This window comes from Mobula hypostoma, chromosome 7 (assembly GCF_963921235.1).
Source record: "Mobula hypostoma chromosome 7, sMobHyp1.1, whole genome shotgun sequence".
NCBI lineage: Eukaryota > Metazoa > Chordata > Chondrichthyes > Myliobatiformes > Myliobatidae > Mobula > Mobula hypostoma.
The window spans coordinates 129,170,978-129,185,100 of record NC_086103.1 but is presented as its reverse complement, the minus strand read 5'-3'; the positions used below and the strand labels follow the sequence as shown (position 1 = coordinate 129,185,100).

Sequence of the window (14,123 nt, the reverse complement as noted above, 5' to 3'; positions counted from 1 at the left end):
GGTGATAGGCAAAAGGGGATACGAGAGGATCATGGGACAGGAGGTCCGGGAAGAAAGACAAGGGGGGGGTGACCCAGAGGATGGGCAAGAGGTATATTCAGAGGGACAGAGGGAGAAAAAGGAGAGTGAGAGAAAGAAGGTGTGCATAAAAATGAGTAACAGATGGGGTACGAGGGGGAGGTGGGGCCTTAGCGGAAGTTAGAGAAGTCGATGTTCATGCCATCAGGTTGGAGGCTACCCAGACGGAATATAAGGTGTTGTTCCTCCAACCTGAGTGTGGCTTCATCTTTACAGTAGAGGAGGCCGTGGATAGACATGTCAGAATGGGAATGGGATGTGGAATTAAAATGTGTGGCCGCTGGGAGATCCTGCTTTCTCTGGCGGACAGAGCGTAGATGTTCAGCAAAGCGGTCTCTCAGTCTGCGTCGGGTCTCACCAATATATAAAAGGCCACATCGGGAGCACCGGACGCAGTATATCACCCCAGTCGACTCACAGGTGAAGTGATGCCTCACCTGGAAGGACTGTTTGGGGCCCTGAATGGTGGTAAGGGAGGAAGTGTAAGGGCATGTGTAGCACTTGTTCCGCTTACACGGATAAGTGCACTCCGTAGGGATCGCTCCCTGCACAACTCCCTTGTCCATTCGTCCCCCCCATCCCTCCCCACTGATCTCCCTCCTGGCACTTATCCGTGTAAGCGGAACAAGTGCTACACATGCCCTTACACTTCCTCCCTTACCACCATTCAGGGCCCCAAACAGTCCTTCCAGGTGAGGCATCACTTCACCTGTGAGTCGACTGGGGTGATATACTGCGTCCGGTGCTCCCGATGTGGCCTTTTATATATTGGTGAGACCCGACGCAGACTGGGAGACCGCTTTGCTGAACATCTACGCTCTGTCCGCCAGAGAAAGCAGGATCTCCCAGTGGCCACACATTTTAATTCCACATCCCATTCCCATTCTGACATGTCTATCCACGGCCTCCTCTACTGTAAAGATGAAGCCACACTCAGGTTGGAGGAACAACACCTTATATTCCATCTGGGTAGCCTCCAACCTGATGGCATGAACATCGACTTCTCTAACTTCCGCTAAGGCCCCACCTCCCCCTCGTACCCCATCTGTTACTCATTTTTATGCACACATTCTTTCTCTCACTCTCCTTTTTCTCCCTCTGTCCCTCTGAATATACCTCTTGCCCATCCTCTGGGTCACCCCCACCCTTCTCTTTCTTCCCGGACCTCCTGTCCCATGATCCTCTCGTATCCCCTTTTGCCTATCACCTGTCCAGCTCTCGGCTCCATCCCTCCCCCTCCTGTCTTCTCCTATCATTTTGCATCTCCCCCTCCCCCTCCAGCTTTCAAATCCCTTACTCACTCTTCCTTCAGTTAGTCCTGACGAAGGGTCTCGGCCTGAAACGTCGACTACGCCTCTTCCTATAGATGCTGCTTGGCCTGCTGCGTTCACCAGCAACTTTGAATAGTATAGATTGGTTCTTCATTGGTAAGCATTAATATAGTGGGCTGAAGTACTCTGTTTCCATATTGATTCCACGCTGCTGTTCTCAAATTTTGCAGTTATCTGACTGGAAATATTAATGTTGTTGTCTAGTGGCTCCCCTTCTCTCTTCCCTACTTAGCTAGACCTCTACTAAAGAACACAATGCTCTTCTGTTAGCATTGCAGGACCATCTACTTTAATTAATTTGGAGTTTAGAAGAATTGCTAAGATTGTGTTGACCCACATTTTGCTAATATGCTGATAAATGGAATCTGTATTTCCCTATTTAAATGCATGTCTGGGACTTCCATATATGCACAGTCAAATATTGTAATCCTGAACTTAATAGAAAAGAGTGTCATATTAGTCAGGATGTGGTATGCAGAGATATTTGGGTAACCTGCTCTATGATTTGCAAAAGGTTGATTTATAAGTACAGCAAGTAATTTGGAAAGCTACAAGAATGTCGTTTATCCTTGATGCTTAAAGACAGGAGCATTGTGTTCAGCTTTGATATTTTTATTCAGGGAGGATGTTAATTATTGGAAGTAGGTCAGATAAATTTATTATGGCTGGTGTTGTCTTGTGAGGAAAGATTAGACAGACTAGAACAGGAGTCCCCAACCTTTTTTGCACCGCGGACTGGTTTATTATTGACAATATTCTTGCGGACCTGCCAACCAGCGGGGGGGGGGGGTTGCCAATGGACAAGAGTAGCAATCAAATACCCCAAGAAAGACTACTATGACCATGAAGACTTGCGCGAGCACCTGTCTGTGCATGCGTGTATGTGCCGATTTTTTTCTACAAATCATTTTTGGCGATTCAGTTCAGGGGGAGTGTTAATCACGACTGGAATATAGGTGATAAGTGGCTAATACACTCAGTTTCGTTTCTAAGAGGGTTTATCTATCGAATTTAATATTAAACACGCAGCGCATATTTTCCTCGCATGAATACAGTGATAAGTCAATTATCAGGGGAGGACAGGGGAGCTTGAAGTAAGTGTTGAACGAACTTCCAGTAGAAGTGGTAGAGGCAGGTTCGATATTATCATTTAAAGAAAAATTGGATAGGTATATGGACAGGAAAGGAATGGAGGGTTATGGGCTGAGTGCAGGTTGGTGGGACTAGGTAAGAGTAGCATTCAGCACGGACTAGAAGAGGCGAGATTGCCTGTTTCCGTGCTGTACTTTTTATATGGTTATATAAGTCACTTATAAGTCAATAGCATCATAACATTTTAAGTAATGTTTGGATATTAAACACACAGCACATATTTTCCCTGTATGAACATAAAATCATTGCAACACACCAATATCGCTGAATCAGTGGGAGCCCTGAGCTTGTTTCCCTGCAACAAGACGGTGCCATCGAGGGGTGATGGGAGACAGCGATACTCGAAGGGGTTCCTTATGCCCAGTCTATTCCGCAATTTAGTTTTCGTTGCATTCATTGCAGAGATATGTTGGAAATGGAAGCAACGTTTTCAGTGCTTTCATGGCTAGCTCAGGATACTTAGCCTTGACTTTGATCCAGAATGCCGGCAGAGATGTTATATTAAACATGCTTTTCAGCCCGCTGTCATTTGCAAGCTCGAGGAGTTGATCTCCTTCCTGCGCTGACATGGATATCGCGCGGATAATGACCTCGCATGCGTAATGTCCTCGCGTGCGTTCAAGCTCAACAGTGCGTGTGACAGGGAATGAGGAAAGGTGCAGCTGAATCATATTGCCAAATCATATCGTTTCCTTGTGGCCCGGTAGCACATGCTTTGCAGCCCGGTGGTTGGGGACCGCTGGACTAGAAGACTGAGAGGAACTTGGTAGAAACATAAAATCCTGAGACTTCTTGATAGGCTGGTCGTAGAGAGTACACTTCTTCTTATGGAAAATTCTGGCACTGGGGCTCACCTAAAATTAAGAGGTCATTCATTTAAGGCAGTGAGGGATTTTTTTTTCTCTGAAGATCGTGAGTCATTGGAATGCTTTGCCTCCAACATAGGTGAAACTTGAGCTTTTGATCAATATCTGATTAAACAAGTGGAGAAAGTTTAACGGGTAGGCAGGAATATGGTATGGGATTAAATCCAATCAGCAATTACTTTACTAGATTACTGAATGGGCATTGCAGTAGGGATTGTAAGACTAAAGAAAAGTAGAAGGTATATTCCCTTCGCATTTATTTAATTTTGCTTAATATCTGTTTGTTTTTAAGTGTAGTATTTACTTTTATTTATTTAATTTTAAAAATATTTTTAGGCTTTTATGAAGATCAGAGTTATGTAAAAACACATCATTTTGCAGTAGGCAAAGCCAGTATGGAGCTTTACCATCACGGGAGATTTTGGTTCAGGGCTTTGGGCCATATTACTAGAATCTAGAATGTTACAAAATAAAAAAAAATATTCACCCTTTATATTCTAACCAGGCATGTCGTAGTGAAGTGTGTCTGCTGGTGACAATTTTGCAAACAGAATTGTGCCAGTAAGGACTGGTTCATTGTGTGCAGAAGTAGAAAAAAAATTGTGGCTGCAATTAGGCTGGGTATGTGTATGCATTGTTGCAAAGGAAAGACTAAGTGATCTTGGGGGATAAATAATGAGATATCTTATAAAACCTTTAATAAAAACCTTTCCCCTCCTTCTGTCATATGCCTTCTTTGTTCCTCTTTCTTAAGCCTCAATATTATTTTGATGGTTTCAGTTGTTAATTATTTCTGCAAAACAGTTCTCCAAATTTGTCCTGTGACATTGTCGATAATATTTAGTTTTGGTATGCTTCTAATTGTTGGAAGAATAGGTATGTTTGTTAAATTAGATGACTCGGATAGAACCTTTGCTATACTAAGGAGCTGATCTGCATGCAGTAAAATATGCAGCCTCTCAATTTTCTTTTTGTGTTGTTGGAACAATTTTTCTTTGGCACGTCCTTTGTTTTCTACTTGAATGACTGTAGCTTTTACCATTCAACAAGTGTAAATACAGCTCACAAATAAAGCCTTGTACAGAAGATTGAAAGCACGTCCTGATGTTCCACTCTAGACAAAGGTTTCTTATTTGCAAAGTTGAATGAAAGTACAGAATCTGGAAAATACAAAATTTTCAATTGCAACATTGTTAATCTAATAACAAATCCACCTACTGTGCTGATGTGATGAATGCTGTAAAAGCGTTCTTAATGAGGTTTACATGCAACAGAGCACTGGAATTGACTGCAAAATACAGCATCACCGCTGATAGGGTCCATGAAGCAGAGCATGTAGTGGTGAGGAACACTGTGGAATCGGATGTTTCTGTGGGAAGGATAATGTTAAGCGCAGGATTATTAAAATTCTGCAAAGGAGTGCTTTGCTATCAGTAAAGCCTCTCATCTTTTTTCCTGATCCCAATGTATTACCGTACTATTACAGAAATACTTCACTATTGTTGTGTGGCTGAGCAGTTATAATAATGGCGATAACAAAAATGGAGCCTTTTGCATTCCCTAAAAGGTAAATTAAGAGAGGGTAAATATCACAATTATTTGCATTTTGAGAAATAGATACGAGTACTTTCAAAGCTGAATCATACTTTTGAAGTTCCATTTCTAAATTGTTGCTTCCTGTTTAATTCAGACCAAATCCTTGGAGTATTCCTGCCTGCCACACAATTCTTGCAGATATATTGCTCCCTGCAGAGCCTGCTGATTAATTCTGCTTACTGTGTATTGTATAGGTACTATTCGGAGCTGAAAATGATTTATACTAAATAAAAGTCTCTCGAAATTTGAACTGATTATGTCTCAAGAATGTGTTCACAGTTGTAATATATTTCTGGCACTGGGAGAGGAGGTTATTGCCAAAACAACTGTTTTTTTCCACCTTGGATGCTGATATTTTGATGCAAATTTTGAAGATTTGTATTTTCAGTAGAAATTTTTATTTACTTTTAGGGAATAACTTCTTGCCATGATTGTGCAATGAATGCTGGAATTATCTTTTAGAATTAGTTAATGTTTTTTTATTTGTGTGAATTAACAAAATCACAGCTTGGACCGGTTATTTGTTACTTTAGTTATTGCTTTTTAATCAGAATAAATCTATTTGCTCTTCCATTAAAGTTTGTCACAACGTTCTAAAGCTAGCAATTTGAATTTAATCTCAGAGAACCTACTATGAGCCGTGCAGGATGGAGGAAACGTGTCAGTGAAGATGATGGCTGGAGAGATTGGGTATGTTCAGCTCAAATTGCCAGTAATGTTCTGAACTTCTATTTGTAAATTTATTTGAATACTAACCTTTAATCAAACAAGTATTGTAGTTCAACTGGCAGATTTGTTCAGATCCACTTTAGGACTTTATACTTAAACATAAAAGGAATGAGGTAGTGGTGAAGATTTCATCTTCTGAACGAGATTCTAATACAATCCTTCATTACTCCTAACGAAGGGATGGAGATTTAAAAACCCAATCACGATGCTCAAAGAATATTCTTGAAATCTTGACATATTCTTTCCTCAGCTGGTGCAAAAGAAGTTTATTTCATTGCTGTGTACAGGATCTTACAAGGCATCTTCGCTTTCCTTTTTAGTGATCTCATTGTGTAAGACGCTTCAAAGTATTCTTAAATTTGTAAGGCCTGTTTACCAATTAACCCTACATTCTGAAATAATTGACTGTTGACTTTAAGATCATGCCTTAATCTTACAAAACTTGATACATTTGATGTAAGTAGTAATTTTCAGAACAGCCAAGAGATTTGTATTATCATGTTATGATTTTAGTAGGGGTATCTGTGATGTCTAGCTCTTGCTTTTTGTTTTTGTGGTTCATCTGTGCAACCTTGCTGTCATCCCTTTTTATGTACTCACTATCAACTAAATTCTAAGGAATCCTGCTAAATCAAATATGCATAATCTTTGGTTAACTAATTTAATGAGGCAAGCCTTTACTAGCTCAGACTGTAACTTTGTAATTCCTTAACCTGCATCATTTGTTTCCTTTTAACTCATGAACTATTACTAAATGTTAATATCATCATATATTGAAATCCTAACTGACAAATGGATTGTTGCCTCATAGCTCTGGGGACTCAGGTTCAACCATGACTTTGAGCTGTCTCTTAATGGAGCTTGCACCTTCTCCCTGACATTGGGAGGATGTTCTAAAATTGTACTGGTATGTTAGTTGGCTATTGTAAATTTACCTTTATTGTAGGTAAATGGCAGAAAAATCAGAGGGGAGTTAATGGGCATATGAGAGAAAATAAATTTTAAGGCAAAAGGGAAATGAGAAGAGAAAGGAGATTTATGCTTACAGGGAATGGGCGTAACTCAATGGGTCATATGGCCTTTTGTGTCAAAATAACTAAATTTTCTAAGCAAATACATTGTTCTCGAGATTTAATAATTCACATAAGAAGGACATGCTCTGTACAAGCACCATCTCCCCGTTCCTGTTTATATGCTGCAGGTGAGCTGGAATTGCTTTGGTTCTCTTGTATTGGTTTTCCTTTTTACATAAGATAAGTAAGTTGAGAAAGTAAGAATTAAGATTGGATTTAAACTGTACTGTTACTTCCTCTTCATATCTGTCCTCCAGCATTTCAACATGATGATAACCTTTCTAAAGTTTGCAAGCGCAGAAGTAAGCAAAGTGTTGAAAATAGTATATCACAAAAATATATGTATAATGTTATGAAGCATTTTTTCTACATAATAGAAAATTGGAACAATAGAATAATAAAGCATTTTCAGGACCTTGCAAATTAAAAATATTTTGATATTAATTCATGTTTTAATTACAGTGTCAATTAAAATTAGTGCCAGTAAAGGTTTATAAAATCTCCTAAATTGCTCCTAGGGTGATTACATGGCAGCAAAGATTGACAAGCTGGAAAGGCAATTCAAATCAGATTCTTCACTTCAACAACAAAATGAAGGGACAGCATCTTGCATTTTCAAAGGTGTTGCAATTTATGTCAATGGTTACACAGGTATGTGTGATTTTGAAAATGAGACTTAAGCAATTGTTAGATCTTCAAAAAACTGGAAGCAACCTGAACATAGCATGTTATGTTAGAGAGCTTGCAAGTTGATTGATAATCATTTAAATAAAAGAAGTTTAAATACATTTCAACCAAATATTTGTGACAAAAAATGTAAGTATAAGAAATTACATCATTAGAAATTCCACAGATGTCAAGACACAGTGGGCCCTGATTTTCTCCATCTTTAATTGAAATGTTTTGTTTTAGAGCCAACAGCTGATGAGCTGAGAAAGCTTATGATGCTGCATGGAGGCCAGTATCATATGTACTACTCAAGGTCTAAAACTACACACATTATTGCCACTAACTTGCCAAATTCAAAAATAAAAGAACTAAAGGAAGAAAAAGTTGTTCGACCTAATTGGATTACAGACAGGTCAGTAAATATACAAATTATTACTACTACATTTTGAATGAGAAGGAAATGGTACTGAATGCACTAAACTCCTACTACTGATTATTCTCTCCAGGATATTTTTTGTGAAATTGGCTGCATTATAACTCCAATCTAAGTATATTCAAGTTCCCAATCTTAAATGTTAAGATTTAATGCAAAAGTTTTTAATGCAAAGAAATTGAAATTCAACAAGTACTTCTCAACCTGTGATCAAATCCCGTTCCAAATTTTATGTATCTTATGAGTCTCATATTACAGGTGTCCCCCGCTTTTCGAACGTTCGCTTTACGAAACCTCACTGTTACGAAAGACCTACATTAGTACCCTGTTTTCGCTAACAGAAGGTGTTTTCACTGTTAAGAAAAAAACAGCACACAAAAAAAGCAGCGCTCGCCCCAAGCAGCCGCTCTCCCCGGGATTCGGAACTGCAATCTCGCCGGCATTGCTTAAACACGTGCCTGTGAGCAGCCGTTTACAAGATGAGTTCTATGGTATCGGAAAAGCCTGAAAGAGCTCGTAAGGGTGTTAGACTTAGCGTAAAACTAGACATAATTAAGCGTTTTGATCGTGGTGAACGAAGTAAGGACTAAGTGAGTTTGGCTTGTGGAAGCTGACGAAGATGATGTTGAAGAGTTTTTGGCATCCCATGACCAAGAACTGATAGATGAAGAGCTGATGCAATTGGAGAGGAAAGGATAACAATCGAAACCGAATGAGTAATGATAAAGTATGACTTTAATTTTGAAAGGGTACGTCTGTTTAGGGGATATTTGCAGGATGGTTTGAGTGCTTACAAAGAACTGTATGATAGAAAAATGTGTGAGGCTCAGCAGTCAAGCGAGCCTTCCACATCAGCCACAGCAGATGACGAACCTCGACCTTCGACATCGAGGCGGGCAGTCATAGGAGAAGATGAGCTGCCTGCTCTAATGGAAATAGACCACGAGGTGACACCCCAGTGTCCCACCACCCCAACACCCAGGCCGCGGACAGATACCGATTCGTGGAGAATGCAGCAGTAGCCGGGAGACGCACAGCACATCTTTAAGAAAAAAGCCGAAATAAACATGCTAATTAATTAGGTGCCGCCCGACATGTAATTGCCGGCCCAGATCAGAGGCAATGCAATCAGCACTGATCTGGACTGACAATACGAGCCGGGCGGCACCTAATTAATTAGCAGTTTATTTCGGCTTTTTTCTAAAAGATGTACTGGATACCTCCCAGCTACCGCTGTACCCCTGCATGCTTCGCGGATCGGTATCTGTTCGCTGCCTGGAGGGTGGGGGCTACTGCACCACCCAAACTCCGACGGCTCAGCCTAACACACCATCATCAGTGTGCTCCGCGCTTTCCCAATTCCGGTAAGTGATACTACACTGTACATACTTTATTTCTACTTTATATCGGCTGTGTATTTTTACGTGTTATTTGGTATGATTTGGCAGCTTCATAGCTTAAAGGTTACTGGAGAGCGCTTGCGCCGTGTTTCTGCTGAGAGCGCTTGTGTGAGATTTTCGCTACGGAGAACAGTGCAGGCAGTCGCTGTAGGGAAGTATTTCTAATTTATATAGGCTGTGCATTTATCATATCATTCCTGCTTTTACTATATGTTACTGTTATTTTAGGTTTTATGTGTTATTTGGCATGATTTGGTAGGTTATTTTTGGGTCTGCGAACGCTCACAGAATTTTCCCATATAAATGATAATTGCTTCTTCGCTTTACTACATTCCGGCTTACGAACCGTTTCATAGGAATGCTCTACCTTCGGATGGCGGGGGAAACCTGTATTATTATTGCACTATATTTTTGTTGTTTTATCCATAATTTTTGTTGTCTGTGTATTTTGGAATTTATGGTAGGATGTTTTGGTGATATTTAGGTTTTGGTGGCACAAGTACCAAATTGTGTATTAAGATATTTTGATTATCATTTTTAAAATTCAGCATTAACTTGTGACCACAATCTAATATCCCAGTTAAAAAACATTGATATTTCTGTGAATTATGAAACATTTGTATTATTTTCATCTGTAATAAATGGGTTTGTATTGAAATTGCATTAGAAACAAAATAATTTAAGCTTGTTTTAAGGCTTATTGGCATCAGTGACATTTCAGAACAGTTCCTTTTGTTTTGGTGCTGTAATAATGAATGTATTGGCTACTTTTCCAGTGCAATAGTTCTCACAGCAATTTTTGTTCATCTTGGCATAATTTGTTTTATACAGGTCCATCCCAGATTACTTGTGGATAGCCCATACCCTGTACATGCAAACAGGCATTTGGGAGACCAGCAGCATGGATTTGCAGGTTGTTGCGGGGCTGCAGGTATCTTCTGCCGCCTCGTAACTCAGTTCACTGCTGCATTTCCAACTGACAAACTGTTTCTCTCCTTTCACAAAATGTTTGTCTAGTCAGATATTTGCTCAAGTTAAATATAAGGGATAAAGAGAGCCATAGAAGTATTAAGTAAAGTTATGACTGAATGCAGGAACTGTTTTAATTGGATAGCTGGGTTCTCTAGTCCTTAGTTTGTATATTACTGCTGAAATAAAATGTAGTTAACAAATGCCAGATGAAATTTTAATTGTTAATTTAACAAACACAGGATTGAAATTAAGAGATATCGGTGAAGGAGAACAGACAGAATGGGAACTAGCACCTAGAGTGAGCATGATGGAGGCCAGAGACCCTGGGAATAGGTCTAAGCAATCCCAGCCTATTGCAGCTGATGTTGGTTAAAGCAGACAGTACCATTTCTACAGTGTCCCTGTTTAAGTAGGGTTTTTCAAATGGGTTACAATTGACAATGTTAAATGTCAATTGCGAGTCAGACTGGTTCAAGTGATAGATGCCTTATGTTCATCATCAATATTTTCCTATTCTATACCTTTGTCAGTTTTACTCAGTCTACTTTATAACTTGTTATGATAGATTTTGAAAATGATCCTTGCATTGCTGGTTTGATGTTGTAACCTCTATTACTCGATGGACCTGGTCTTTCTGGCTTAGTCTCGTTCACAAAATCACCAGGCGCAGTCGTCCAGCCCACAGTCAGTCCTTGTTCATAGCTGGAGGTCAAACCACTCTCCTTCATGATGTCCAGTAAGAAGGCCTTGGCAATACAGGAAATTCAAAGACATTTTAAAATCTACCAAAATTAAAATACACTGTAAGCTTAAAAACTCTTTAAACTTTAAAAGTTAACTTATGCATAAAACCTAGAAAGATAAAATTAAAAACAACCTTTTTAAAATACTTGCCTCTTCCTTTACTCAGTCATTAGGATATGCCCTCTTCTCAATGCTACCGTCAAGGAGGAGATTCTCAACATTTTAGCAACTCAATTTCTTCCCCCTCCACCATCAGATTTCTGAATGGACAGTGAACCAACCCGTGAATACTATTTCAGTAATTGTTCTAATTTTTTTTTGCTCTCTTTTTGCACTATTCATTTAGTTTAATTTAAAAAATAATTCATATTGTAATATATAGTTTTAAAATTATGTATTGCAATGTACTGCTGCTGCAAAACAACAGATTTCACAACATTTGCCAGTAATATTAAACCTGATTCTGAGCTTTGAAATCAATAGGATCTTGTATCTACAAGCTGCATAATCCTAGAGAATCTGAAGAAGACTAGTGTTTGCTGCTCTCCTATGTCTGCATGTAAATTCTGGGCTTCCACATTTGGCATCTTGTTGTGGAACTTCTAGATTACTGTAGTTTATACAACCCAACTTTGATCCGATTTTGAGCCACCAGTAATACTTCTAATGATTTTCTAAAGTATCGGAAATTATGGTGACCAATATGCTAGCTTAGTTTTTGGATATCCTCGATATACCAAGGACGTGGCCTAGAAGACTAGCACACCTTTAAGGTTCTGCAATTTCGTGGCTCTGGAGGTGGGTGGACTCGAGGTTGGTGCCTCCGCAGGAAATCGGTGTGTCGTGGGAGAAGGAAGATTGAAAGTAGCAAGCTGGCTACTGGCTGTGTGCCCAGAGTCCCGAGTTCTTTCGGCAGAAAGCTCAGAAAAAGCAACACAATAGACTTTTAACATAGGAAATCAGCGATTTGTTTGTTATGTCTCCCCTCTCGCTGTGAAACAGGGACACCTCTTTTTCCCTTATTAGGGGGCGAGAGAGAGAGAGGGAGCCTGTGGTATGTTGAATTACAGGGTGAACAAGTAGTCTTTGGGGTACTGCAAGTCTGTGTCTTTATTGATGCTTTGCTACACACTTGAGTGCTCGGTAGGGTTGCTGATGCTTTTTTGCTGGTGGGGGAGGGGGAGCTGGGGGTGGGGGTGCTTTGGGGTTCTAACATTTCTCTGACATTAAATGTACCCTTGAAACCTTTGAAATTTAAATAGTTATAAGAGTGACTTTCTTTAGTAATTCTGTTCATTGAAACTACCCTAATGTAGTGTTAGTTTGAAGAATCCCTTATTATTATATGGGATAAGTTTGTTTTAGTTTTATTTTAAAGTTCGCATCCATTAACCTAACTTATCAAGTAGCATTGAGGTTCTTAAAAGTTCAATTTAATCACAAACTTCCAGATGGGGCACAAATTGCTTTTTAATGAGCCTTATCTTATGTTTGTTCATTCAGTCGTTCACCTACCTAATGGTTAATGTTCATTGCGTCCCAAGGTGCTGTTGTTAATAGACCAGTTTCCTATTCAGTAATCCTTGCTCTTTAATATTAGAGTTACAAGTGATTAAAATAAACTATTGTAAAAATCAACATCAAGCTATTCGTATGGATCTAAAATAACCATTGAGTTCTGGATTACATATTGTTATTGCCTGCACAACAATCTTTAGTAATAGCTAATGGTCCCCATACCTCAAGCACCGTATGTTTGATTAAACTTGTAAAGCAAAGACAAGTTATATTTCCGTATTAATCTTGCATTTGTATCTTGATTTTTTTTACACAAAAAATACTGTCATGTGATCTCACTTCCTAATGCTCTTTTCATTGATACTGATTCATTCATCTTAAAAATAAAAATTTGAGGTACTATACTTAATCCTTGTTCCTCTAAACAGCCTCAATGGTGTTCCTGAATTTTCTTTTTGGCGTGTGCCTGCGTGTGTGCGAGTCTGTGCGTCTGTGTGTGTGTGCGGGTGTGCGTGATGATGTCTTTTTCATGGCTTTTACAGGGCGCAGAGCAAGAGAGAGACTGTGTGGCGGGCCACTCCTCACACAGACATTTTTGCAGTATTTTTCCCTTTTATTTCACGAGGTCGAGTTGCGATCTCGACACTTAACCCAGCATGGATGGAAAGCTTACTCGGGAGTGGACCCGACTGGTTTCGAACCCGAGAACCTCCGCTCCCGGGTCCGGTGCCGATGTCGTTGTGCCACCAGCTGGCCCAAGGTGTTCCTGAATTCTGATTAAAAAGATAATATCCTGTCACAGCAGAGAAGTATTGTATTTCCTGTATCTACTAGTCTCATGAAAATTAAAAAAAAATGAACTTAAATCCTCCTGAAATTGATTTTAGTCACTCCAGAATTCTTTCATCATTCAAATTTATGGTCTTACCATTAATATATTAACTATGAACTGTATTCTACATTTTGTACAAGTGTTATAAACTGTTGCCTACTATTTTAATGAAATAAAATCAGAAGTTAACCATTTGTAAGGATATAAAGATTCAGAGTAAAAAGTCCATTTTTGTGTATGAAATTAAATTCTTATTATAACATTTTAAATGATTGGTTGGTTTTCTTTGCAGCATAAAAGCTGGGTGCCTCCTTTCTTACATTCCTTATCAGCTCTATACCAAGCAGTCAAGTGTCCAGAAAGAATTGAACTTCACTGTGAACAAACCTGAAGAACCAATACCAGGCCCCAGCAATATTTACAAATTTAATAGAAATGTGTGAGTAATTTTGACATTTTAGACGCTTGAATCTTATTACTTAATCTGTAATTTTGCTTTTGTCTGGTTTGGCATTAAAGCTGAAGTTGTTTCGGTCTTTATGCTTGTTGAATTAAATACAAACTGAAAATTAATTATGTTGATTAATGGTTTTCAGAAAGGTTCTGGCACTTCTATGAAGTAGTTTCTGTCGCAGTATTATATAGGTATAGAAAAACCGCGGGTTACAGTCGCAATGCTTAATAGGTTACTTATCCAGTCTTCAATTTGATTTGGTGATTTAATTGAAAT

General features: G+C 39.2%; 1 protein-coding gene across 4 annotated transcripts in view; it reads left to right on the top strand.

Moving 5' to 3' along the window:
* The window catches only part of rev1 (REV1 DNA directed polymerase), a 119,927-nt gene that overhangs the window by 25,426 nt on the left and 80,378 nt on the right, over positions 1 to 14,123 (top strand). For all 4 annotated transcript variants that reach the window (XR_010018701.1, XM_063053985.1, XM_063053983.1 and 1 more), the window contains exons 2-5: positions 5,647 to 5,713; positions 7,344 to 7,476; positions 7,738 to 7,906; positions 13,686 to 13,832. Coding sequence is in view for 3 of the 4 variants with exons in the window: in XM_063053985.1 (XP_062910055.1) it covers positions 5,657 to 5,713; positions 7,344 to 7,476; positions 7,738 to 7,906; positions 13,686 to 13,832 (506 nt within the window). In the remaining variant the exon portion in view is untranslated. The remainder of the gene's footprint in view (positions 1 to 5,646; positions 5,714 to 7,343; positions 7,477 to 7,737; positions 7,907 to 13,685; positions 13,833 to 14,123) is intronic.